Genomic DNA, 26,073 nt, shown 5'->3' with positions numbered 1-26,073 from the left:
ATAGTTCTCGCCATGGAACGGTTATTGGCTCAAACCAAAAATGCGCCAAAGGAACTGTGTTGGGACCACATGAAGATTCTGATGGTGTGTGTAACAAGTAACGTGATGTTGTCACCCGACTTGAGATTGAACACCCCACCAGCGTACAAGGTACCTGAGCTTTTTCCATGGTTCTGGGATTCAATCATAGTAACAACGTTGTGATTTACACGAATATTGACTCTTCCCCACTTATGGTAGAAGAGTTGTATGTAGATGTAGTACCGTCCAGAGATGGGCACAGTCAGTTTTCCGTCTTTGTACGTCATACCGCCTGCAAGATGGCTGTAAGGGGCGCTGACAGACCAGTCTTTGATCACTAGAAAGTTAGAAAGCGTGAGTTTACATCAATAATTTAACACATCATATTAAACAAAAACGAATTGTACAAACACATCCGTCAACACTCTGGTTTAACTTTGATATGTAAATTTTTGTAGCCAGCCATTGTATGAGAGCTCTCACAGAAAAGGTAAACAAAAGAACAATGACGGATTTCTTCCTTGAACCCAGGTCCCAACGCACTTAATTTCCGGAAAGAGCAAAAACACTGATGCGCACCTCATTGAACTGAAGAGTGACATAGAGAAGGACCGAGGCAGGACGGAACCAAGCAGCTTTTAGTAGGAATTAGTTTGTCTTCCACTTCTCCCTGAAGTTTGATATAAGTGTTCATAATTTTCGGGTTCGCACTGTGTTAACTAGTGATAACAAAAAGCCAATTCTAACATTTACTTAGCAATATTGTTTCAATATAAATTGTGACCAATCAGGTACAGCCTGGTGTTCGGAAGTCAGATTTATTCTTCTTCTCGGAAAAATTCGTCAAATCAATCCATTTTTAGTCAAAAATCATTGAATTTTACAAGCATTTTGAGAATTAATGTATTCTCTGAGTAATTTGGAATTAGTCATTAGGATGGATTTTCGACCTGATTTCTTGAAATAAGAAAGTAGCAAGGAAAATACCTGTATTCTTTTGATAAGTTATGGCCCTTTTATTGGCAGCTTCGATGTGAGCTGATGGCTTGCTTGTGTCCTTTCATCAGCAACAAGAGGAAGAAGAAAAATATTGTCACAATATGATATAGGTTCGCTGATGAACAAAAAGTTTGAATAACGTATCAGCTGAAATTGTCATAAAGAAATGTTCATCGATATTACTCAGTCTGATCGCGGAAATGAGAATTTCTTCGCTTTGGTTTAAATTTCATTTGCCCTGTTTCACGGTAATTAACGCTGAAATCATTAGTAACTCTTTGACTGGGTTGTGTACTGGGAGATTGTCTATCCCTCTTGAAACAGTCTTAAAAGGCTGGCTATGGAATTCAAAACCGACCGAACGTTCGTTCCTAAGTACTACGATGTGTTAAACTCCCTTTGAATCGCTCCGGCTCTAACGCCGTTGCATTCTACAAGATTTCTGCTGTAAGCTTAGCCAATCTTGAGATAACTTTGAAAATTTGCAAACTCTGAGCGTGCCACTGCGACTGAAAATCGTATCTTACCTGCAAAGAATATTTGCAAGGTGTGCCTTTATCGCCTTTTGCTCCACTATCTCCTCTCTCGCCCTTTTCACCCTAAAAATATTACATTTGATGTCTGTGAATATTACAATTTAGCGTTTATGGGAAATATTCGTTCTGTGCAGCAAAGCGTAGATTACCATAGACTGTACCAACACAGAGGAAAAACAAAAGAATACACTGGTAAAACACAATGATCTTCTCTGTACCTTAATGCCGTGATTTCCGTGAACGTTGATGTTAATAGGTGCACATGGCGATGCGCAAACTTTCTGGGGAACAAAAGGTGAGATTGTTATGGATTATTCTCAAGGGAAAAAATTTGACTCATCATAACTCAAAATTAAATGTTAAGACCTTAAATCCTGAAAGAGACCGGCAGACACATTTTTACCGCGTTTTGTGAAGTTAGACCGACGATAAAATCTCACTAGTCGAACGAAAATGTGATCTGTCCGTTTTTCCTTAGCTATAGTTTATATGTTTCTGGGGCCAACAGGGCTGAGAAAATAACATGAAAACAAAAATGAGTAGTAAGTGATTGAATTCGGCCTGGCGCGTGGAGAATTGATGATGAAGATTATTTACAGCGAAAATGGTTCACAAAATGCGCAGTTTTCTAATAGAATAAAAACTTAACGGAATATTGCGCGAACGCTCTGAGCTAAAGGAGACAAAGTGAATTTTCTTTGACGCCGCGACTGAGTAACGAATAGCGATACATTTATGAGTAAATTGACTATAATTGTGAACCTTCCAGTTTGTTTACTGTATCACAGAATTTTTCAGTCTGTTAGGTAAAATACTGAGATCAATATATTTTTTCACATGGAAATGAGAACAATCCAATTTTTTCCAAAGGAAAAGCCGTTCACAATCTTATCTCTCGTAGGAGTGAAAAGGCCGAAATTTGGAATTCACGGAACTGTTTGCTGAAGATTATAGCTTTGTTGAAAGATTTCCTGTGAGAAAACAACTCCTTACTTGGTTTCCAGATGTATTTCCCGCTTGGCAGAAATACAAGTTGGCGCAAACCAGGGCAACGAAGATGAAAACGATCTTCATGATTTCGCCAGCGCTCAAATTGACTCTGTTGATTGAAAACGTTAAATGAAACCCGAAGGAAATTATTTTTGCTATTGGGAATTTTTATTAGACTGGCAAGAAAAAACAAGACATATGCGTGCCATTTCTAAAGTATGATGTATGTGTTATGACGAGGAATTAATTTTATGTTATTCAATAATAGTTAACGGATGGGATTTCCTGTATCTGTAGTCTGAAATGTCAGCCGTCTCCTCCCCCTAACCCACAGGGGGCGCGGTAGAGAGAGACCCCTGTGGGTTAGGGGGAGGAGACGGCTGACATTTCAGACTACTGTATCTGATAATTTAGATCTTTTTTTTTTCATAGTTAGGTCGATAAAGGTTTCGGTTAGTCTAATCGAAATTAGCGGACGTTTTTACGGCAAACGGCAGACGACAGACGACAGAAATGATCACGTGACAATGTTTACCCTATAGTTACCGCTCGCTGTTTCCAGTTTTGCGTTAGCACCAAAGGCCAGTATTTTGCATTATTCTTATCTATGTATTCATTTTTCCAAGAAAACATAAACGTGAAAATCACGTTCGCTGATTTGTCGTAAACGTGGAGCTTAACCAGGACGTAATATCGCGGGCAGCACGTTAACGTGGGGAAGTTGTTACCGCTTCCTGTTCAAAACGTTTTATTCAGATTTGTTCAAAAAGCTACTAGCACTGATCAAACCGGTCATGATTTAGCATATTTATTAGACATTTCATTTTCATATTCAAACATGGCTAACCTCCTAAGTTCTTCAACAAAAATTCCAACTTGAGATCAGACAAATTGTAAATAAAGTCTTCCGCTTTAGCAAATACAGTCGAACGTACATTAAGCCGCGGCACTAGCTGTCAAAGTCTCAAAATTACGTCCCTTGTAATGTTATTTTGACCCCTATTAAACGGTCACCCTTTACTAAGTCCCAACTAGCTGCTTCTTCTGTGTTGACTTCTTTTAAACGGTCGCTTATTAAAAGAAATGTTCAAATCAAATTAAATACGGTAACAAATAGCCAGGCAATTAAATTTCTAACGACCTACAATACTTACTGTAGGATCATAGGGTCGTGGCGTTTATGTTTTATTTGTCTGTTTCTAGAGGCGTTTCCACACCATATTCTCCTTTATCATACCATTTTATCGCTGCAAGTAAAATGATTTTGTGAGCGCCGCTCTAAGTCATGAAATGTTATACAAATTGTGTTTTGACGTATATTCTGTTCAACTTTTATTAAGTGGTCAGCCTGTATTAGCCTGTAGAACAGGCGTTTTGCGTTTTTCAGGCCAGCGCGAAGCGCGAGTTAAGCGAGACAGGAGGGGCGCGTGCTTCGCGGCGCCTCGCACTTGCCTCCGCTCGCCTGAAAAACGCAAGAAATAACGGCTGTTCTGCAGGCTAAGCGGTCACTTGGCCATTTCCCGAGGGTGACTGCTTAATTCAGCTTCGACTGAATTTCGTCTGGTTTGGGTACAAATATTATTCACTGTAGTTGCTAGCAAGTAACAAAGCAAATTGGAAAATGACAAATGTCAACAAGTAAATGTTTCAAAAAATATTTACAATTTGAAAACCGGATGAATCGAAATATTAAGAACTTAATTAAGCAACCATAACGGCAGAGTTAACGAACTGACCGTCAATTGAAAACAGAAGTTTTTGTACTTGAACTAATCTTATTCAAGATAATTTTAATTATTTCAACTTACTGCACAATGTGGCTGGACTAACTGGGAACAACCAATTGGTAGGAACGACGTTGAATATCATCTTGATCAGTAAAAACCTCATTTGTATTTATTTTCAACACACAATTTACATATACGTCGTCGAAAACACTCGTCAGTGGTCCTCATGTTTGTTATGAATATAAGATGACTTCATGTAACAATACGCGTAAAGTATCCTTAGTTCCCAGACTGTGCCCATCACTGGACGGTACTACATCTACGCCCAACTTTACTACCGTTTTGTTGGAAGAGTCTCTATCAGTGTAAACAACAACGTCGAGACAAGTCCGTTTTCCTCGCTGATGCAGCTTTTCTGCGCCTTTCATATTCCACGATTCATCTCCAGTAAATTACCGACTTGGCGACAACCGAGTGTGTAAAATGCCGTTATATTTATTACCGGCCTCAGCAAGAGGCTCGGTTGTCGCATGTAAACAATTCCGAGAGGCTCTTTTACGTGATACGGTGAATGCTGTATTAGGCTGCGGATTTTGGAGGCAGGCCAAGCCAACCAAGAATACCGGAAGAAGCAGGAGGTGCCGTTGATTTTTAAATGTGGAACTGTTAGTCCTAGTGGCCTTAATCAGCCCTTTAGTTTTACGTGAATTGCTCGTTTTTCACTTGCTCGCGCGCTGGCAAGCGCTGCCAAGTGCGTCTCGCGCACGTGCGCGATTATGAATTCGGGCACGTGAGCTTATTTAACGAACTTTTAAAGGGTATAGTTTCGTTCCATGAACTGAGAAGGCAGCATTGCCGAAACCTCGGTTGAAACTCTTGAAACGGCGTCGATTTTATAATCTTTAAATTCTCTATTAGCCCGCACCTCCTCCCTATCTATTAAGGCCCCCCAAGTGATTCAAACCATGGTCAGTTGGTCTTAAAATTTAACTGAGTTGTTTACAATTTTAGGGAGTTCTATTGTGTTAAGTTAAAAATTATATTTTGTTTCTAACAGTTGCAACCCATTATATTACTAATGTTTTGCAGCTAGTCGCGAGATAAAACGTTAGAAAAGCTTTCAAACAAACCCCACCCCGCTCTCTAACAAGACCCCCTTCCCTGTTCTTGAGACCTAAAATAAGAAAGCCCTTAGCTGCGCTTTACGGAATTAGAGTATTTCAAAAGTTTTAGTTAAAGTTCGTCAATTAAGGAGTCCTTCATTTAGAAGTTACATAAGTAGAGCTTTTTAGGTCCCTCAATTGTAAAATCGGGAACACCGTTGAAAAAAGAAGGAAAAGATTTCAGGTCAATCCAGCATTGTCGGTTTTTAGCCATACCCTTCTGTTCCAGCTTTGTTTGCAGTCAGTAAACCACAACACATTTTGCACCATCCTTCTTTATTTAGTTTTCAACTTAGTATTACAGACTTCCAGCTAGCGAGTAATTTGAGACCACCTTAGTACAAACATGTCTCTAACAAAACATAGTGCAAAACTGCCAGCAGCGCCTTATTTCTCCTAGCCCCTTACAGCCCCTTATTTTTATTATAAAGGTTGAGGTGCAGTTACAATTGCGACGTTTGTTTGGCGTCATGCAACGACTGGCTCGCTTAAATTAAAAACGCACCAAAGTAACAGTGAACGGTGTACAGGAAAACTTTAACGGTGGAAGTTGGCCATCCTCCCGCGTCCAACTTAATGGCGTCACCAGCCTTCAGAATGAACACTCCACCTGCATACAAAGTACCCTGGCTGTTTCCTGGTTTCACCAGCGGTTGAGTCATAGTAATGATTTTGCTGTTCACGCGAACATAAAATCTTCCATTGTTGTGGTAGTAAATTTGAGCGTAAATGTAGTATCGTCCGGAGATGGGTACAATTAGCTTTCCATCTTGGTACTTCATGCCGCCTGCAATGTGACTGTTAGGAGTGCTAAGAGACCAGTCTTTAATCACTAAAAAGAAATATAAAAACATGAAGGCATATACTGTGAATTTTAGACCTAATTTGTGTTCAATAATGGTAATCCAAAGCCGTTATCCTCAGTTGACTAACATACTGAGATTGTCTCACTGAAAAAACGTCATTTTATTTTCAGTTTGCTCGCTCAAAGTCCTCTACGTAAATTTTAAGTTTTATACCAACTCCAAATTGTGTAAGATAGGCATCATTGATGATGATAAGTGCTCCTTTTTGCTCTGATAAGAAACTCGAATTCCCAGTAATTGGTCTGGAGTTAATTATGATTTCAAGTTTTAGCTTTAGGAACATACTCAGTTAATGGGAAAATATTTGCTGTTATACAGGGCTCTGGAGAAACTTTTAAAATTACCTGTTCCGGACCTATAAGCTGTATCTTTTTTGTTGACACTCTCGATATGAGCAGATGGTTTGTTTGGATCCTGAAAAGAAAAGAAAAGAAAAATGTTGTTGCTACACATTGGCCGTTCCATTCCATTGAGGTTTATTGTGTCATTGTTGATCATAGTTAATTGACGTGAATAGCTCTCAGCAAATCTTGCTGCTTAAACTTAAAATTCTACTGAACTGCAGAGAGGTACATGACCCAAGCTTGGACTTAAACCTGAAAATAAAAGTTTCCCGTTCAATCCTCCTGATTCCTTTGCCATGAATTAACGTTTTGATCATGAACCAGAAATTGTTGCTGCTTTAGTCTGGATTCAACCGATTCAACGATTTATATGAGAGCTACCTTGAAAATGCGCTAAACACAATCAGTCCAGCACGGAATTTTTAGCTGAAATCAAGTTTAAGGCTATGCAGAATGTTAATTAACGTGTCATACCTGTAGAGAACATTTGCAAGGTGTTCCGCTTTCTCCTTTTGCTCCAGCATCCCCCTTTTCACCCTGAAATGGTATATTTCGTATGCATGTGTGAGAGAATCGCAACTTAGTGTAACAGAAAACAGCTGCCAGCTTTACATACTTTAATTTGGCTCCATTATAGAATAAAATAATGCCTAAACCACAAGTTTCTCAGCTTTACCTTTGCGCCTCCATTTCCGTGAACATTGATGTTGATGGGGCAGTTTGGAGTGGCACAAACTTTCTGCTGCAAAACAAAGAAGGCAAGATTAAAAAGAATTATTCCATTCCTATCGCGTTCTTCAGTCAACGATCGAGGTCGCGCTTCTAACAGAAATTATTTGAACTAATAATGGGACTGAATTCTCCACGACCTTTTCTTTATGGCCGGTTTTTGGATTTTTTAACCAACTCAGCTAGTCCATGTTTATGCGGCAACAAGCATTGAAAAATAACCCCAACAATCATCCTATGTATTTGCGAAATTATTATTTTTCCAATTGAGAAGTAGCTAAACAAGAAGTTAAGCGATTTACTGAAAGAGTGGCGAAGCCTTGTTGCTTTCGCTTGAAATACAAACTTTAGAAAGAAACGAATTGACTAAAAGTGCTTATATGCTGAATGTTTTGTTTGACAAGAAAAATTTCACAGGACGATTGCTGAACATAAATTCTACGGAAGGAAGTTTCATTCTAAGGTCGAGTCAGCCAAATTTTCCATGCAGCACTGTTTCGAGGTGGAGAAAGTATCTGATTAGGTGCTGAATTTTTGGATTAAAAGAAAAAGTCTAACAATCAAACAGGGTCACGCATTGCAACAAGAGTATTAAAGCAAAATTATAATTGAAATGTTTTCTTCTTGTTCGTGGATAATTTTGTACCCTTTCAAAGCATATTTATGTAAGCTATTACATCCGTTGATATGTTAAGTTCGGATGCCCTAGTTCGCTGAAAATTTAAATTGTAGAAAATTTTAGGAAACGCGCGCATTTTATTCCCCGAACTTGCTGGCTGTTGTTGATTTTAAGAAAATGCTAGATGACCTCAGTTTTGTCGCGGTTTTAACGACAGTCATATTTGCCACTTCGAAAACGAAAGAAATCTGTTTTCCCGTCGGTTACGAAATTTTGAGTTGGCATTTTACCGAAAAAAACTATTAACTTTCTTTTCGACTAAATCCGAGTTTCTGAGGCGCTTAGCTCGACCATCCGAACCGAAATGAACTGTTAGGTACCCATGAATTAATCCAGCTTACTTGGTTTCCAGAAGTATTTCCCGCTTGGCAGAAATACAAGTTGGCACAAACCAGAGCAACGAAGATAAAAACGAACTTCATGATTTCGACAGCGCTCAAATTAACTCTGTGGAATAAACCCAATTAATAAAAATGGCACGAAATTATTTTACTTTTGGAGAATTTTTATTAGACTGGCAAGAAAAAACAAGACATGCGTATGCCCTCTTTAGAGTATGATGTATGTCTTATGACGAGGCATTAATATGTTATTTAACAATTTTTCCACGAGCGCGCGTTGGATATGAGATGATAGATAGCCAACGAGGCGCGTAGCGCCGAGTTGGCTATAATCATCTCATATCCAACAAGTGCAAGTGGAATAATTGTTTTATTAAAAACAATCAAGAAATATTGCTAGATTTTACTGATTTCGCTGTGCAAGAATAACCAGCAGACAATTTAATGGTCGCTATTTCTCGGCCATGGTATAATTGCTCATATACCATGGCCGCTAAGCCAATCAAATCCCTCGAATTGCATTATACAATGATTCAGTTTTTAATAATTATAATTATTTAATGTATCTGATGATTTTTTTTTCTCATGGTCAGGTCAATAAAAGTTTCGGTAAGCCCATTTGATGTTAAGTGTTGACGTGATCTCGGCAGTATGTTAATGTAAGGAAGTTTTTACGGCCAGCTGCTCCAAACATTTTAATCACATTTGTTTAAAAGGTTACGTGGCATTAATCAAACCCCACGATTTAGCATATTTATCAGACACATTATTTTCATATTCAAACATCACTAACGCTCCAACTTCTTCAAGTAGCTTCAAGCCTGAGTTCGACAAATTCTATATAAAAAAAAAACAGCCAAGTCTTCCTTTTTAGCATATATTTCGTGTTGGGGTACAAATATTGTTGACTAAGTAGCTAGTAAGCTAGTAGCTAGAAGCAAGTAATTTGGGACATGACGAATGTCAGAGTGGGCGTTTCTTTAGAAAAAAATTATTTTCAATTAGAAAATTGGGTGAATCAAAATATAAAGAACTTTTAGCAACCATGACGGCAACTTTAACGTTACATTAAGGAAGGTCTTAGGTTCGACTCCTGATAGGAGCACTCTTTGATTTTTTCTTCCGAGTATGCCTGTGTCACTTAAAGTGCACCTAACCCTAAAATGTTTTTTTCTCTTAAATAAATCTTTACACCTGTTCGAAACATATTGCGCTATTTAGCGCCTTTTTATAACCAAATCTTGACTTTTTATAGACTGTAAAAGTTACGAAATCTAGCCATCATCTGTCCCATGACCGAGCTAGTAAGGGGCATGGGTCTATTCCTGAATTTACGTCACAAACTGATTTGCATTGTATTAAGTCTTTGTGAAAATGCATGCAAAGCAGTTTGTGACGTAAATTCAGGAATAGACCCATGCCCCTTACTAGCTCGGTCATGGGACAGATGATGGCTAGATTTCGTAACTTTTACAGCCTATAAAAAGTGAAGATTTGGTTGAAAAAAGGCGCAAAAAGGCTCAATGTGTTTGGAACAGGTGCAAAGATTCATTTAAGCGAAAAAAAATTTTGGGGCTAGGTGCACTTTAATGAATAATACATCATTCTCACTTTATATCTTGTACTGAAAGAATATAAACTTTAGCCACTCGTCGACAAGGGGTAAATTTTATTTTATTTAACACATCCAGGTTGTCCTTCTTATAAAATTATTTGCACTTTACAGGAGATGTCCCTTCATTGCTCTGCTCACAACCCTCTCTGCTGAAACCCACACTCCTCTCAAATGATGAATCGTGAACAAGTGGTTTTTTACATCCGTAAATGATTTCCTTATAGCAGGAAGACTAGGCATGTTTTAGAGAACGCAAAAATGGTAATAAAAAATTAAATGTGTTTCCAATTATACTATTAAAGTTTTAGACTGAATTAAAAAATTTATCGTTTGATACGTTGGAGCTTACTTATAAATCGTAAATCATGTTCTGTCAGTTACCTTAACGTTTCAGCCACATATAACTGACATGAAACGAGGTATTTAAAAAATATTTCGAGCTATTCGTATCAATCATAAAGTTTTAAGTATCACTCCTAGAATTCCACCACCAATGGTGTCTATGGTGACGATGAAACTTCCTTTACAAAACAAGAAAGGATCTGTGTGATGGCCAAAGAGCTGTCAGAATAATGAATTGAAGGATGCCGTCTTGGCGAAGATTGGATCGGCTTGCGACCCTCCAGAAAATACATAAATGCCTCACACCTACTCTCCCTCCCTCCCTTCCTTCCTTCCTCCATACCTCCCCCCCCCCCTCCTTCCTCAGCGGGAAATATTGATAGATGCATGCGCGTTTTTCCGTTTTTAAGGATTTTTCCTTCACTGAAACTGGGTCGCTTTCGATGACTTTGATCAGTAATGTGCAACATCAGAAACACTAGCTACTCAAACATTGCCCTGGACCGCATGGAGTTTCATTAAAGTTTTGCAGATTCGAATTATAATGGCCAAATATTTGCTGAATCGAAGCATTTGAGCAAACATTTCTTGCAAATCAGTGGATCGATAAACCCTATTCCTCCCCCCTACCCCCCCCCCCCCCCCGCTCCTGATAATTAAGTGCATTAGGTTTAACAGGTCAAAACAAAGTGCCAGCAACGTCTGTTGCTTAGTACTGATTTTTCTGTCTCAATGATATCGCTTTCCAACTTTGACCAATCACGTTCAGGTAATTATTAGAGAAAAAAAGTGCCTAGAAAATCGTCTGTGTTGGTTGTTCATAAGACACTTGTACATGCTGTTTACTGGTGGTTATGGTGTAAGGAAGCGCTCTGACCTTACACAGCACTGATTGGTGGGAGAAATAGTGAATAAAGCCCCATCTACACGAGCAGCAATTTTTATGTGGCAATTTTTATTTGCCCGTGTAGATGATAAGAAATGACCGATTTTTATGTGACAACTGCATTTGCTGAAAAGCTGACACGTTAGTTTTTATGTGGCAAATAAAAATTGCCGCATAAAAAAAATTGTCCGTGTAGACGAGATGCCACATAAAATGTGACAATTGTTTCAACGTCATCTGTAGAACCCAGTCCCTACAGTCCCTAACATTTGCGCATCCAGCATGGCGCCATCTTGCTTTTTGCCTTTCCATGGACATCTCCGCTGTGCGAAATTATTACTGACGCAAATTAACAACAAATATTTGTCGAGCCATCTACACGGGCAAATAAAAATTGCCACATACAGTTGCCACATAAAAATTGCTCGTGTAGACGGGGCTTAAAGTAGAAACTGATGAAATAATTAAATAAAGCAGAGTTTGATCCTGTCTTCCTGGCTTCTTTTTCCTTTTGAATTTATCGATTCGAGCCCTTTGTGTTTGCATGAGAGATGAGCGGTTCTGATCCAAAAGGAGTTTTAAGAATTGCGTTATGAATTTGTGGAAATTAAAGTACAATTTGATGCTATCTTGCTATCGTAACAATTGGATATCGTTTTGCTGTATTCTTGCCTTCTTTTCGCCTTTCAATTTATTGATCACGAGCCCCATGTGTTTGGATGAGTCAGATATGTGGTGGAACTTTGAGATTCCCATTCCCGTAATCAATGGTTATAGCAAATGCTTTACCGGCTTCAATCAGAACAAATGACTGAATTGTGCTCCGAATTCTCCGAAGCTCTTTGAGACATTACTTGGTGATCACAGCTGTGTGCAATATGTGAATTCGTCCAAACAAATAGTTCAAGAGGTTTTCGTTCTCGTTCTAAGAAATAAGGAATACTTCTGGAAATATGGAAAAAGAGCTATTTTTGGCTTGGCTGTTTTCCCTTGACCAGGCTTGGCGACTTAATCCCCCTTCCCAACCCCCCCCCCCCCCCCTTAAACTAAACCGAGCTTTTCTTCGTTACCGAGTTAACATATTTTCATTCATTTAGCAACCACAAAGATGTAACACCATCCTTCTTTATTTTATTATAAAGTCTTTCTTACAGACAGGCATTTAGCAACTATTGTAAGACGATTTTGAAACAAAAATGTCTTCTACAAAACAGCGTAACAACAATTATTAAATCAAGCGACCTTAAAGCTATACTTTCCCTTATTTTGTATTAAAGGTTATGGTGCATTTGCTATCGGCGACGTCTGTTTCTCGCCATGGAGCGGTTACTGGCTCAAACCAAAAATGCGCCAAAGGAACTGTGTTGGGACCACATGAAGATTCTGATGGTGTGTGTAACAAATAACGTGATGTTGTCACCCGCCTTCAGATTGAACACCCCACCAGCGTACAAGGGACCTGTGCCTGTTCCTGATTCGACAGGCTGAACAATGGTAATAGCGTTGTTATTTACACGAATACAGACTCTTCCCCTCAGGGAAAGGTAGAAGAGTTGTACGTAGATGTAGTACCGTCCAGAGATGGGCACAGTCAGTTTGCCGTCATTGTACGTCATGCCGCCTGCAAGATGGCTGTAAGGGGCGCTGACAGACCAGTCTTTGATAACTAGAAAGCAAGTTAGATAGCGCAAGTTTACTTAATAATTAATACATCATATTACACAAAAACGAATTGTAGAAACAGACCCGTCAACATTATGGTTTAACTTTGATATGTAAATTTTTCTAGCCAAGCATTGTGTAAGAGCTCAAATCACAGGAAAGGTAAACAAACTAACGATGACGGATTTCTTCAGCCCGACAACACTGATGTACACCTCGTTGAATTTAAGAGCCATGAGAACTAAGGCAGGACGGAAACAAGCGGTTTTTAGTTGTAATTTTTTTCTCTTCTATCTCTCTAAAGTTTGATATAAGTGTTCACAACTTCGAGTTCTCAACGTATTAATAAGTAATAACAAAAAGCTAATTCTAACATTTACCTAGCAATATTGTTTCAATATAAATTGTGACCAATCAGATTTATGTCTTCAGTATTTATTCTTCTCGGAAATGTTCGTCAAATCCATCCATTTTTAGTCAGAAATAATTGAATACAAGCATTTTGAGAATTAATTTATTCTCTGAGTAATTTGGAATTAGCCAGTTAAGAAGGATTTTCGAACTGATTTCAGCTTTTTTGATTCTAGCTAACTGACTAAGCCGTAGTCCATGTAAGGTTAAATCTTGAAATAAAAAAATAGCAAGGAAAATACCTGTGTTCTTTTGATAAGTTATCTCTCTTTTATTGGCAGCTTCAATGTGCGCTGATGGCTTGCTTGTGTCCTTTCATCAACAACAAGAGGAAGATCAGAAGAAAAATATTGTCACAATATGATATAGGCTCGCTGATGAACAAAAAGTTTGAATAACGTATCAGCTGAAATTGTCATAACAAACGTTCATCGATATTACTATCACAGAAATGAGAATTTCTTCGATTTGGTTTCAATTTCATTTGCCCTGTTTTACAATCAACTCAGTCTGAAATCATTATCAACTCTTTGACTGAGTTGTGAATTGGGAGATTCAGTCTATCCCTCTTGGAACCGTCTCAAAAGGTTGGCTATGGACTTGAGAATTCAAAACCGACCGAACGTTCGCTCCTTAATTAGTGCTATGATGTGTTAAACTCTCTTTAAAACGGTCCAGCTCTAACGCCGTTGTATTCCACAAGATTCCTGCTGTAAGCTTATAAACAATCTTGAGACTGTATGCTCTGAAAATGCGCAAACGCTGAGCGTACACGGCTGCGATTGAAAATCGTATCTTACCTGCAAAGAACATTTGCAAGGTGTGCCTTTATCGCCTTTTAATCCATTATCTCCTCTCTCGCCCTTGTCACCCTAAAAATATTACATTTGATAACTGTAAATATTGCAATATTCGTTCGGTACAGCCGAAAACGTAGATTGCTGGTAAAAGATGATGATCTTCTCTGTACCTTAATGCCGTGATTTCCGTGAACGTTGATGTTAATAGGTGCACACGGCGATGCGCAAACTTTCTGTGGAACAAAAGGTGAGATTCAAATGGATTTTCCTCAAAGAAAAAAATTTTGACTGATCATAACTCAGAAAAGACGCACTTCTAGCAAAACTAAATGTTTAGACCTTAAATCCTGACAACAACGCGGATATTTCACTGACGTTCAAGCGGCCTTATTTTTACTTCTGTGAATTGTGACATTTTAATTGCACTTTTCTGAATTTAGACCGATGAGAAAATCTCAGAAGGCGAACATAAATAATATCACTCCGTTTATACGTTTTTGTGGCCAACGCGACTGAGTAACAATAGCGATACATTAATGCGCCAAGGAACTATAGTTATGAATCTTCCAATTTGTTTACTGTGTCTCAGGATTCTTATGTTTGATAAAATATTAGATCGATTTCTTCACATGAAACTTTGAACAATTCAATTTTCAAATTCAAGAAGGAAGACTCGTTCACAATCCTATCTCTCGTACGAGAAAAAAAGTCTGAAATTTGGAATTCACGGCTTACTGTTTACTGAAGGTTAAAGCTTTGTTGAAAAAATTTGCTGTGAGACAACACTGATCTTACTTGGTTTCCAGATGTATTTCCCGCTTGGCAGAAATGCAAGTTGGCACAAACCAGAGCAACGAAGATAAAAACGAACTTCATGATTTTAACAGCGCTGAAATTAACTCTGTTCCGTTCAGTAAACCCAATTAATAAAATCCGAACTGAATTATTTTACTTATGGAGAATTTTTATTAGACTGGCAAGAAAAAACAAGACATGCGTATGCCCTCTTTAGAGAATGATGTATGTCTTATAACGAGGCATTAATATTTCATTTATGGGCATTTATTGTATCTGATCATTTCTTTTTCTCATGGTCAGGTCAATAAAAGTTTCGGTAAGTCCATTTGATATTTGAATATCAATTACAATTGGTGACGTAATCTCGGCAGCATGTTAATGTAAGGAAGTTTTTACCGCCTGCTGTTCCAAACATTTTAATCAGATTTGTTCAAAAGGTTATGTGGCATTAATCAAACCCCACGATTTAGCATATTTATCAGACATATTATTTTCATATTCAAAGATCACTAACGCTCCAACTTCTTCAAGTAGCTTCAAGCCTAAGTTCAACAAATTTTATGTAAAGTTCAGCCAGGTCTTCCTTTTCAGCATATATTTCGTGTTGGGGTACAAATATTGTTGACTAAGTAGCTAGTAGCTAGTAATTTGGAACATGACGAATGTCAGAGTGGGCGTTTCTTTAGAAAAATTATTGTCAATGAGAAAATTGGGTTAATCAAAACATTAAGAACTCTTAGCAAAGATGACGGCAACTTTAACGTCACGTTTTTGTACTTGAACCGCACTATGACAATTCTAATTCTATCAGCTTGAACAAAGTGGCTGGGCTAGCTAGGAACAGCCGATTGATAGGAACGGCGTTCAAGTTCATCTTGATCAAGAAAAACCTCATTTGCATTTACTTTCAACACACAATTTATATATGCGATTATAAAACTAGTTTCGTCGAAAAACCTCGTCGGTCGGTCGCCATGTTTGTTTTTATTCCAAAACGACTTTATGTAACAATACACGAAAAGTAACCCTAGTTCCCAGGCAACTTACAACATGTAAAACAAACGGTAACTTAGTTCTGCTCAATAATCGCTATATGTTGTCATTTCCGTAGCTTTATTTTGGGAGTGTCCATTCTCTATGCCGTGACAACAGTCCTTTGAGATGCTGGCATAATTCCACTCACTTTTAATTTTTGGAGTGTTTCAGTTCACTCTCTTGAGCCCTGATTTATCTCGACTGACTGAGTGATTTGCCTTAACATCTCACCTTTATCAAATGTTTCTGTTACGGACAAATTCTGGAATTATGTGCCGGTGAAGAAGGACGCCATATTTTCTAGAAGGTCTTTCAGTTTGTGACGTTTCATGTTATCCTGTTTCCAGTTCTGGAAGTTCAAGCGTGTTCTTTAAACACTTATCACGTCTATCAATTACTAGTGTTTTTGCATGGTTGTACAAACCGTATTCTCCTTTTGTCATGATCTACCTTGTAAACCGTGCTGCGTGATCTCACTGTGTAAACGCGTTACGGAGCGGTGTTTGTGTAAATCTTCGTAGAGTTTTGGTGAAAAAGGTAGAGATGAAAGGTTCAGTGATCAGTGGCACGAGTTGGAGTTTGAACTTTTCTGTTTTTCACCCTGTAACAATCAATTGTGTTGAATACTTTGGATTTGGCAGCTACACCTTCCGTATTCATGTTTTTTTCGGAACTCTAATATTTATTGTCGTATATTTGCTCAGTGCTTTCGAATTAATCGACGTTCGTTTAGAGTAGGAAGGAGTTTATATCCAAAATGCATTGCTTTGGGGAGAATTTTCAACGCTGAAAATGAGGTTCGGCATCGAAAGCAAATCTCATCTATTCACCAGGCTTAAAATATTCCATTGCATTTATTCCATTGCGCATATGCCACACATGACATTCCAATCCTAGCCGTATGCAGGATGTTAGCCCTATGAACCTTAAGTTTAATGGCCTTAGTTCCCACTAGTCTCCTGTAGCTCAATGGTAGAGCATCCAAACTAGTAATCGGAAGGTCTTAGATAGGAGCACTCGGATCTTTTTCTTCCGAGTATGCCTGTGTCACTTACTGAATAAAGCATCATTCTCACTTTATATCTTGTACTGAGGGCATAGAAACTTTAGCCACTCGTCGACAGGGGGTAAATTTTATTTTATTTAACACATCAAGTCTGTCCTTCTTATAGAATTATTCGCACTTTACAGGAGATGTCCCGTCATTGCTCTGCTCACAACCCTCTCTGCTGAAACCCACACTCCTCTCAAATGATAAATCGTGAACAACTGGTTTTTTACATCCATAAATGACTTTCTTATAACAGGAAGACTAGGCATGTTTTAGAGAACGCAAAAATGGTAATAAAAAATTAAATGTGTTTCCAATTATACTATTAAAGTTTTAGACTGAATTAAAAAAATTATCTTTTGATACGTTGGAGCTTACTTATAAATCGTAAATCATGTTCTGTCAGTTACCTTAACGTTTCAGCCACATATAACTGACATGAAACGAGGTATTTAAATAATATTTCGAGCTATTGGTATCAATCATAAAGTTTTAAGTATCACTCCTAGAATTCCGCCACCAATGGTGTCTATGGTGACGGTGAAACTTCCTTAACAAAACAAGAAAGGATCTGTGTGATGGCCAAAGAGCTGTCAGAATAATGAATTGAAGGATGCCGTCTTGGCGAAGACTGGATCGGCTTGCGACCCTCCGGAAAATACATAAATGCCCCATACCTACTCTCCCTTCCTCTCTTCCTTCCTTCCTCCATACCTTCCCCCCTCCTTCCTCAGCGGGAAATATTGATAGATGCATGCGCGTTTTTCCGTTTTTAAGGATTTTTCCTTCACTGAAACTGGGTCGCTTTCGATGACTTTGATCAGTAATGTACAACATCAGAAACACTAGCTACTCAAACATTGCCCTTGACCGCATGGAGTTTCATTAAAGTTTTGCAGATTCGAATTATAATGGCCAAATATTTGCTGAATCGAAGGATTTGAGCAAACATTTCTTGCAAGTTAGTGGATTGATAAACCCTATTCCCCCCCACTCCCAGCTCCTCATTAGTGCATTGGGTTTAACAGGTCAAAACAAAGTGCCAGCAACGTCTGTTGCTTAGTACTGATTTTTCTGTCTCAATGATATCGCTTTCCAACTTTGACCAATCACGTTCAGGTAATTATTAGAGAAAAAAAGTGCCTAGAATGTTGGTTGTTCATAAGACACTTGTACATGCTGTTTACTGGTGGTTATGGTGTAAGGAAGCGCTCTGACCTTACACGGCACTGATTGGTGGAGGAAATAGTGAATAAAGCGCCATCTACTCGAGCAATTTTTATGTGGCAATTTTTATTTGCCACATAAAAACTAAAACGTCAGCTTTTCAGCAAATGCAGTTGTCACATAAAAATCGGTCATTTCTCATCATGTACACGGCCAAATAAAAATTGCCTCATCAAAAAATTGTCCGTGTAGACGAGATGCCACATAAAATGTGACAATTTTTTCAACGTCATCTGTAGAACCCAGTCCCTACAGTCCCTTTTTTTTGCGCATCTAGCATGGCGCCATCTTGCTTTTTGCCTTTCCATGGACATCTCCGCTGTGCGAAATTATTACTGACGCAAATTAACAACAAATATTTGTCGAGCCATCTACACGGGCAAATAAAAATTACCACATACAGTTGCCACATAAAAATTGCTCGTGTAGACGGGGCTTAAAGTAGAAACTGATGAAATAATAGGCCTTATCACGGTTTTCGACGCCATTTTGACGGGTAGGCAAACAGGCTTTAAATAACAGTGTTTGTATGGAAATCCGATGTCAAATAATTTTCATAAAACATCGCTTCTGAAAAATTCATGAATTGGAAACTTTTGGCACTAGAAAAAGGATTTTAAGAACAAAATTAGAGGGATTTAGCTGTGACAGAAAGCGTCCAGTCGTGTTTTGAGCTTTCCATACATTTGCCTGTATAGCGAACCAGCCGTGAGCTGCTACTAAAAATAGTTCGCGGGAAAAAATACAGGGAAATGTATGGAAAGTTCAAAACACGACTGGACGCTTTCTGTCACAGCTACATCCCTCTAATTTTGTTCTTAAAATCCTTTTTCTGGTGCCAAAAGTTTCCAATGCATGAATTTTTCAGAAGCGATGTTTTATGAAAATTATTTGACATCGGATTTCCATACAAACACTGTTATTTAAAGCCTGTTTGCCTACCCGTCAAAATGGCGTCGAAAACCGTGATAAGGCCTATTAAATAAAGCAGAGTTTGATCCTGTCTTCCTGGCTTCTTTTTCCTTTTGAACTTATCGATTCGAGCCCTTTGTGTTTGCATGAGAGATGAGCGGTTCTGTTCTAAGAAGAGTTTTAAGAATTTTGTTATGAATATGTGGAAATCAAAGTACAATTTGAGGCTATCTTGCTATTGTAACAATTGGATATCGTTTTGCTGTATTCTTGCCTTCTTTTCGCCTTTACATCTATTGATCATGAGCCTCATGTGTTTGGATGAGTCAGATATGTGGTGGAACTTCGAGACTCCCATTCCCGTAATCAATGGTTATAGCAAATGCTTTACCGGCTTCGATCAGAACAAATGACTGAATGGTGCTCCGAATTCTCCGAAGCTCTTTGAGACATTACTTGGTGATCACAGCTGTGTGCAATATGTGAATTCGTCCAAACAAATAGTTCAGGAGTTTTTCGTTCTCGTTCTAAGCAATAAGGAATACTTCTGGAAATATGGAAAAAAGAGCTATTTTTGGCTTGGCTGTTTTCCCTTGACCAGGCTTGGCGACTTAATCCCCCTTCCCAACCCCTCCCCCCCCCCCCCACCCACCCACCAAAAAACAAACAAACTAAACCGAGCTTTTCTTCGTTACCGAGTTAACATATTTTCATTCATTTAGCAACCACAAAGATGTAACACCATCCTTCTTTATTTTATTATAAATTCTTTCTTACAGACAGGCATTTAGCAACTATTGTAAGACGATTTTGAAACAAAAATGTCTTCTACAAAACAGCGTAACAACAATTATTAAATCAAGCGACCTTAAAGCTATACGTTCCCTTATTTTGTATTAAAGGTCATGGTGCAGTTGCTGTTGGCGACGTCTGTATGTTTTTCGCCGTGGAACGGTGACTTGCTCAAACCAAAAATGCGCCAAAGTAGCTGTGTCCGGTCCACATGAAGATTTTGATGGTGTATCCAACACTTAACGTGATGTTGTCGCCAGCCTTTAGATTGAACACCCCGCCAGTGTACAAGGTACCCTCACCTCTTCCTGGGTATGTAGGATGAAGCATGGAGACAACCTTATTATTTACATGAATAGTGACTCTGCCAGTGCCATGGTAGTAAACTTGTGCGTAGATGTAGTATCGTCCAGAGACGGACACAGTCAGTTTGCCGTCTTTGTACGTCATACCGCCTGCAAGATGGCTGTGAGGGGCGCTGACAGACCAGTCTTTGATCACTAGAAAGCAAGTTATAAAGCGCAAGCTTACTTGATAATTTAAACAATGAAGTGTACAAACAGGCCCATCAAAACTCTGATTTAACTTTGATATGTAAATTTTCCAAGCCAGGCATTGTATGAGAGCTCAAATCACAGACAAGGTAAACAAACGAACAATGACGGATTTCTTCCTTGTCCCCGTGTCCCAACGCATTTAATTCCCGGAGACAACACTGATGCGCACATCGTCGAATTTAAGAGTGACAAGAGTACTGAGGCAGGACGGAACCAAGCGGTTTTTACTTGTAATTTTTTTGTCTTCTAAGTGTCTAAAGTTTGATATAAGTGTTCACAATTGTCGACTTCTCAATGTATTAATTAGTGATAACAAAACTTAGCCAATTCTAACATTTACTTAGCAATATTGTTTCAATATAAATTGTGACCAATCAGGCTCAGCCTGGTGTTTGAAAGTCAGATTTATGTCTTCAGTATTTATCCTTCTCGGAAATATTCGTCAAATCCATTCATTTTTAGTCAGAAATCATTGAATACAAGCATTTGGGGAATTAATTTATTCTCTGAGTAATTTGGAGTTAGCTATTAGGAAGGATTTTCGAACTGATTTCAGCTTTTTGACTCTAGCTAACTGACTACGCCGTAGTCCATGCAAGGTTAAATCTTGAAATAAAAAAGTAGCCAGCAAATACCTGTATTCTTTTGATAAGTTATGTCTCGCTTATTGGCAGCTTCAATGTGAGCTGATGGTTTGCTTGTGTCCTTTCATTAGCAACAAGAGGAAGAAGAAAAATATTGTCACAATATGATATAGGCTGATGAACAAAAAGTTTGAATAACGTATCAGCTGAATTGTCATAACAAACTTTCATCGATATTACTATCACAGAAATGAGAATTTCTTCGATTTGGTTTAAATTTCATTTGCCCTGTTTCACAGTCAACTCAGTCTGAAATCATTATCAACTCTTTGACTGAGTTGTGAATTAGGAGATTGTCTATCCCTCTTGGAACCGTCTCAAAAGGCTGACCGAACGTTCGCTCCTTAGTGCTATGATGTGTTAAACTCTCTTTGAAACGCTCCAGCTCTAACGCCGTTGTATTCCACAAGATTCCTGCTGTAAGTTTAGACAATCTTGAGACTGTATTCTCTGAAATGCGCAAACGCTGAGCGTGCACTGCGACTGAAAATCGTATCTTACCTGCAAAGAACATTTGCAAGGTGTGCCTTTATCGCCTTTTGATCCATTATCTCCTCTCTCGCCCTTGTCACCCTAAAAATATTGCATTTGATGTCTGTAAATATTACAATATTCGTTCGGTACAGCAAAACGTAGACAGTTATTACAGCCTGTACAACACAGGAAAAACAAAAGAATGTGTTGGTAAAACAAAATGATCTTCTCTGTACCTTAATGCCGTGATTTCCGTGAACGTTGATGTTAATAGGTGCACACGGCGATGCGCAAACTTTCTGTGGAACAAAAGGTGAGATTGAAATGGATTTTCCTCAAAGAAAAAAATTTTGACTGATCATAACTCAGACAAGACGCACTTCTAGCGTCTAACTGTTTAGACCTTTAAATCCTCAAAACAACGCGGACATTTCACTGACGTTCAAGCGGCCTTATTTTTACTTCTGCGAATTGTGACATTTTAATTGCAGTTTTCTGAATTTAGACAGAAGAGAAAACCTCAGAAGGCGAACAAAAATAATATCACTCCGTTTATAAGTTTTTGTGGCCAACAGGGCTGAACAGCCGTTCACGAAAAAATAAAAACAGAAACGATTGAACAAGAAGTGATTGAACAAGAAATTATTTAAAGTGAAAATGCTTCACAAAATGCGTAGTTTTCTAATAGAATAAAACCTTAACGGGATTTTGGGCGAACTTCCTGAGCTAAATGGGAGAAACTGAATTTACTTTGACGACTGAGTAACAATAGCGATACATTAATGCGCCAAGGAACTGTAGTTATGAATCTTCCAATTTGTTTACTATATCTCAGGATTCTTATGTTTGATAAAATATTAGATCGATTTCTTCACATGAAACTTTAAACAATTCAATTTTCAAAGACTCGTTCACAATCTTATCTCTCGCACGAGAAAAAAAGTCTGAAATTTGGAATTCACGGCTTACTATTTACTGAAGGTTAAAGTTTTGTTTAAAAAATTTGCTGTGAGACAACACTGATCTTACTTGGTTTCCAGATGTATTTCCCGCTTGGCAGAAATGCAAGCTGGCACAAACCAGAGCAACGAAGATAAAAACGAACTTCATGATTTCGACAGCGCTGAAATTAACTCTGTTGAATAAACCCAATTAATAAAATCCGAACTGAATTATTTTACTTATGGAGAATTTTTATTAGACTGGCAAGAAAAAACAAGACATGCGTATGCCCTCTCTAGAGTATGATGTATGTCTTATGACGAGGCATTAAATAAATATTTCATTTATAGGCATTTATTGTATCTGATCATTTCTTTTTCTCATGGTCAGGTCAATAAAAGTTTCGTTAAGTCAATTTGATATTTTGAATATCAATTAAAATTGTTGACGTGATCTCGGCAGCATGTTAATGTAAGGAAGTTTTTACCGCCTGCTGTTCCAAACGTTTTAATCAGATTTGTTCAAAAGGTTACGTGGCATTGATCGAACCCCACGATTTAGCATATTTATCAGACATATTATTTTCATATTAAAACATCAATAACGCCCCAACTTTTTCAAGTAGCTTAAAGCCTGAGTACGACAAATTTTATATAAAGTGTAACCAAGTCTTCCTTTTTAGCATATATTTCGTCTTGGGGTACAAACATTGTTGACTAAGTAGCTAGTAAGCTAGTAGCTAGTAGCAAGTAATTTGGGACATGACGAATGTCAGGGTGGGCGTTTCTTTAGAAAAAACTTATTTTCAATGAGAAAATTGGGTGAATCAAAATATTAAGAACTTTTAGCAACCATAACGGCAACTTTAACGTTACTTTTTTGTACTTTAACCACTCCATGAAAATTCTAATTCTATCAGCTTGCACAAAGTGGCTGGACCAGCTAGGAACAGCCGATTGATAGGAACGGCGTTCAAGTTCATCTTGATCAGGAAAAACCTCATTTGCATTTATTTTCAACACACAATTTACATACAGTCGGACCTCTATTAAGCGGCCACCCTGGGGACTTTGAAAACTGGCCGCTTAATAGAGGTTGGCCGTTGAATAGAGGTATTGAATACAGCACTTTGCTGACAAAATAATAATTCGGGACTTTGGAAAGTGGCTGCTTAATGGAGGGTGGCCGCTTAAAAGGTGGCCGCTTAATAGAGGTCCGACTGTATGCGATTATAAACCTAGTTTCGTCGAAAAACCTCGTCTATTGGTCGCCATGTTTGTTTTGAATCTAAAACGACCTCATGTAACGATACACGAAAAGTTATCCTAGTTCCCAGGTAACTTACAACATGTAACAATATAAAATAAACGGTAACTTAGTTTTGCGCAATAATCGCTACATGTTGTCATTTCCGTAGCTTTATTTTGGGAGTGTCCATTCCCTATACCGTGATAACAGTCCTTTGGGATGCTGGCATTATTCCACTCACTTTTAATTTTTGGAGTTTTTCAGTTCACTCTCTTGAGCCCTGATTTATCTCGACTGACTGAGTGATTTGCCTTAACATCTCATCTTTATCAAATGTTTCTGTTACAGACAAATTCTGGAATTATGTGCCGGTGAAGAAGGACGCCATTTTTTCTAGGCGGTCTTTCAGTTTGTGACGTTTCATGTTATCATGTTTCCAGTTCTGGAAGTTCAAGCGTGTTCTTTAAACACTTATCACGTCTATCAATTACTAGTGTTTTTGCATGGTGGTACAAACTGTATTCTCCTTTTGTCATGATCTACCTTATAAACCGTGCTGCGTGATCTCACTGTGTATACGCGTTACGGAGCGGTGTTTGTGTAAATCTTCGTAGAGTTTTGGTGAAAAAGGTAGAGATGAAAGGTTCAGTGATCAGTGGCACGAGTTGGAGTTTGAACTTTTCTGTTTTCACCCTGTAACAATCAATTGAGTTGAATACTTTGGATTGGGCAGCTACACCTTCCGTATTCATGTTTTTTTCGGAACTCTAATATTTATTGTCGTATATTTGCTCAGTGCTTTCGAATTAATCGACATTCGTTTAGAGTAGTAAGGAGTTTATATCCACAATGCATTGCTTTGGGGAAAATTTTCAACGCTGAAAATGAGGTTCGGTATAGAAAGCTATTCATCTCACGCAGTAAAAGAGTGGCTAAACATTTTGCTTTCCTACTACAAGAATATCATCGCCGCTTCACTCATTTTCAAATGGCACCAGCTATTGGCTTACCCGAGTAGAAGAGATCCCTACACAAATTTAAGGTGTTATGCTCAGTCTACATTGTAAATAGTGTTACGCATTGTTAGAAATTTAGTTTTCTAATAATGTTAGTATTGTAAGCAGTGTTAGTGTTGTAAGTAATGTGTGGTACTTAAATAAAAAGAAAAAAAAGCAACAAAAAGAATCAGTCTCTTTAAACAATGACATTCTAGTAATTTTCAAGAAAGCTATTCTTTAACTCAGTGAAATACATTTTGTGATTTTTATCTCCTGCATAACTTAATAGCAGCTGCCTTCAGAATGACAGTTAATTTTGGCGTCTCATCGTATCTTAAACTCTTAAATTGTCCCACTCATAGTCCCCAGAAAACAGGCCATGATATACAAAAAAAAAAAAAAAAAGTTGCAGCACTTAAAAGTACAATACTATTGTAATGTATAATTGACTGATATAATCTCTTGGCTAACCTGGCTGAATGGAGAGAAATAAACGGATCAGACGGGGACAAAAGCCATGATGGGCTCTTTTGTTATTTGATTCAAGGACCAGTTCACGCTGACCCAAAGGGAAATCACGACGAATCCAGAATGTTTTCACCTTCCCATCCTGCCGGTATGACAAGATAATAAACAGCTGACCACGATTGCCACGTTGAAATTACAAATCTCTTCTTTGGATTAGTAACAAGGAGACTTTCTAAACAGTGACACATGATTCTCCTGTAGCTCAGTGGTAGAGCATCCGAACTAGTAATCGGAATGTCTTAGGTTTGACTCCTGATAGGAGCAGCGGGATTTTTGGCTTCCGATACCTGTGTCACTTACTGAATAATACATCATTCCCACTTCATATCTTGTACTAAAGGCATATAAACTTTAGCCACTCGTCGACAGGCGGTAAATTTTATTATTTTTTAACACATCAAGTTTATCCTTCTCATAAAATTATCCGCACTTTACAGACGATGTCGATCCGTCATTGCTCTGCTCACAACCCTCTCTGTTGAAACCCACACTCCTCTCAAATGATAAATCATGAACAACTGTTTTTTTACATCCATAAATGATTTTCTTATAACAGGGAGACTAGCCATGTTTTAGAGAACTTACAAATAGTAATAAAAAAATTAAATGTGTTACCAATCATACTATTAAAGTTTTAGACTGAATTAAAATGTTTATCTTTTGACACGTTGGAGCTTACTTTTAAATTGTAAATCATGTTCTGTCAGTTACCTTATCGATTCCGCCACATATAACTGACATGAAACGAGAAATCGA

The 26,073-nt window shown here is 38.1% G+C and overlaps 4 protein-coding genes across 6 annotated transcripts; all 4 read right to left on the bottom strand.

Moving 5' to 3' along the window:
* Nucleotides 1–6: 6 nt before the first annotated feature.
* On the bottom strand, nt 7–2,724 carry LOC146478411 (uncharacterized). Its single transcript, XM_085111952.1, has 5 exons — nt 2,550–2,724; nt 1,775–1,837; nt 1,548–1,619; nt 1,009–1,078; nt 7–358 (listed from the first exon to the last, which is right to left on the bottom strand). The coding sequence occupies exons 1-5, from the start codon at nt 2,628–2,630 to the stop codon at nt 30–32; spliced, it is 615 nt and encodes a 204-aa protein (XP_084968078.1). The 5' UTR covers nt 2,631–2,724; the 3' UTR covers nt 7–29.
* Nucleotides 2,725–5,710: 2,986 nt separating this feature from the next.
* Nucleotides 5,711–8,953, bottom strand: LOC146478410 (lymphotoxin-alpha-like). Of its 2 annotated transcripts, XM_085111943.1 has the most exons (5): nt 8,396–8,953; nt 7,323–7,388; nt 7,121–7,183; nt 6,647–6,716; nt 5,711–6,268 (listed from the first exon to the last, which is right to left on the bottom strand). In XM_085111943.1, exons 1-5 carry the CDS (start codon nt 8,474–8,476, stop codon nt 5,925–5,927), a joined length of 624 nt encoding a protein of 207 aa, XP_084968069.1. In that variant the 5' UTR covers nt 8,477–8,953; the 3' UTR covers nt 5,711–5,924. The 2 variants fall into 2 exon arrangements, with proteins under 2 accessions (XP_084968069.1, XP_084968070.1); XM_085111944.1 differs by lacking the exon at nt 7,323–7,388.
* Nucleotides 8,954–12,290: 3,337 nt separating this feature from the next.
* Nucleotides 12,291–15,062, bottom strand: LOC146478409 (tumor necrosis factor-like). Of its 2 annotated transcripts, XM_085111948.1 has the most exons (5): nt 14,907–15,061; nt 14,282–14,344; nt 14,112–14,183; nt 13,554–13,623; nt 12,291–12,904 (listed from the first exon to the last, which is right to left on the bottom strand). In XM_085111948.1, the coding sequence occupies exons 1-5, from the start codon at nt 14,985–14,987 to the stop codon at nt 12,573–12,575; spliced, it is 618 nt and encodes a 205-aa protein (XP_084968074.1). In that variant the 5' UTR covers nt 14,988–15,061; the 3' UTR covers nt 12,291–12,572. The 2 variants fall into 2 exon arrangements, with proteins under 2 accessions (XP_084968074.1, XP_084968075.1); XM_085111949.1 differs by lacking the exon at nt 14,112–14,183 and having other exon boundaries at nt 14,907–15,062.
* A 4,808-nt stretch (nt 15,063–19,870) lies between these two features.
* LOC146478408 (tumor necrosis factor-like) lies at nt 19,871–22,766 on the bottom strand. The gene is made up of 5 exons (XM_085111953.1): nt 22,631–22,766; nt 21,838–21,900; nt 21,629–21,700; nt 21,119–21,188; nt 19,871–20,426 (listed from the first exon to the last, which is right to left on the bottom strand). Exons 1-5 carry the CDS (start codon nt 22,709–22,711, stop codon nt 20,098–20,100), a joined length of 615 nt encoding a protein of 204 aa, XP_084968079.1. The 5' UTR covers nt 22,712–22,766; the 3' UTR covers nt 19,871–20,097.
* Nucleotides 22,767–26,073: the final 3,307 nt, after the last annotated feature.

Source organism: Pavona decussata, unplaced genomic scaffold, assembly GCF_977016875.1.
Source record: "Pavona decussata unplaced genomic scaffold, jaPavDecu1.1 SCAFFOLD_64, whole genome shotgun sequence".
NCBI classification, from domain to species: Eukaryota; Metazoa; Cnidaria; class Anthozoa; order Scleractinia; family Agariciidae; genus Pavona; species Pavona decussata.
The sequence above is the reverse complement of the archived record's forward strand: the minus strand, read 5'-3'. Positions and strand labels throughout refer to the sequence as shown.

What these genes read in the sequence shown, in the direction of transcription:
- LOC146478408 (XM_085111953.1), bottom strand. Translation starts at nt 22,711, where the DNA reads ATGAAGTTCGTTTTTATCTTCGTTGCTCTGGTTTGTGCCAGCTTGCAT. An exon ending in GAAATACATCTGGAAACCAA is followed by an intron (nt 21,901 to 22,630) that starts GTAAGATCAGTG and finishes TTTGTTCCACAG; the next exon opens with AAAGTTTGCGCATCGCCGTG. An exon ending in CTTGCAAATGTTCTTTGCAG is followed by an intron (nt 21,189 to 21,628) that starts GTAAGATACGAT and finishes TGCTAATGAAAG; the next exon opens with GACACAAGCAAACCATCAGC.
- LOC146478410 (XM_085111943.1), bottom strand. Translation starts at nt 8,476, where the DNA reads ATGAAGTTCGTTTTTATCTTCGTTGCTCTGGTTTGTGCCAACTTGTAT. An exon ending in GAAATACTTCTGGAAACCAA is followed by an intron (nt 7,389 to 8,395) that starts GTAAGCTGGATT and finishes TTTGTTTTGCAG; the next exon opens with CAGAAAGTTTGTGCCACTCC. An exon ending in AGCTTATAGGTCCGGAACAG is followed by an intron (nt 6,269 to 6,646) that starts GTAATTTTAAAA and finishes ATTTCTTTTTAG; the next exon opens with TGATTAAAGACTGGTCTCTT.
- LOC146478409 (XM_085111948.1), bottom strand. Translation starts at nt 14,987, where the DNA reads ATGAAGTTCGTTTTTATCTTCGTTGCTCTGGTTTGTGCCAACTTGCAT. An exon ending in GAAATACATCTGGAAACCAA is followed by an intron (nt 14,345 to 14,906) that starts GTAAGATCAGTG and finishes TTTGTTCCACAG; the next exon opens with AAAGTTTGCGCATCGCCGTG. An exon ending in CTTGCAAATGTTCTTTGCAG is followed by an intron (nt 13,624 to 14,111) that starts GTAAGATACGAT and finishes TGTTGATGAAAG; the next exon opens with GACACAAGCAAGCCATCAGC.
- LOC146478411 (XM_085111952.1), bottom strand. Translation starts at nt 2,630, where the DNA reads ATGAAGATCGTTTTCATCTTCGTTGCCCTGGTTTGCGCCAACTTGTAT. An exon ending in ACGGAAATCACGGCATTAAG is followed by an intron (nt 1,620 to 1,774) that starts GTACAGAGAAGA and finishes TAATATTTTTAG; the next exon opens with GGTGAAAAGGGCGAGAGAGG. An exon ending in AACTTATCAAAAGAATACAG is followed by an intron (nt 359 to 1,008) that starts GTATTTTCCTTG and finishes CTAACTTTCTAG; the next exon opens with TGATCAAAGACTGGTCTGTC.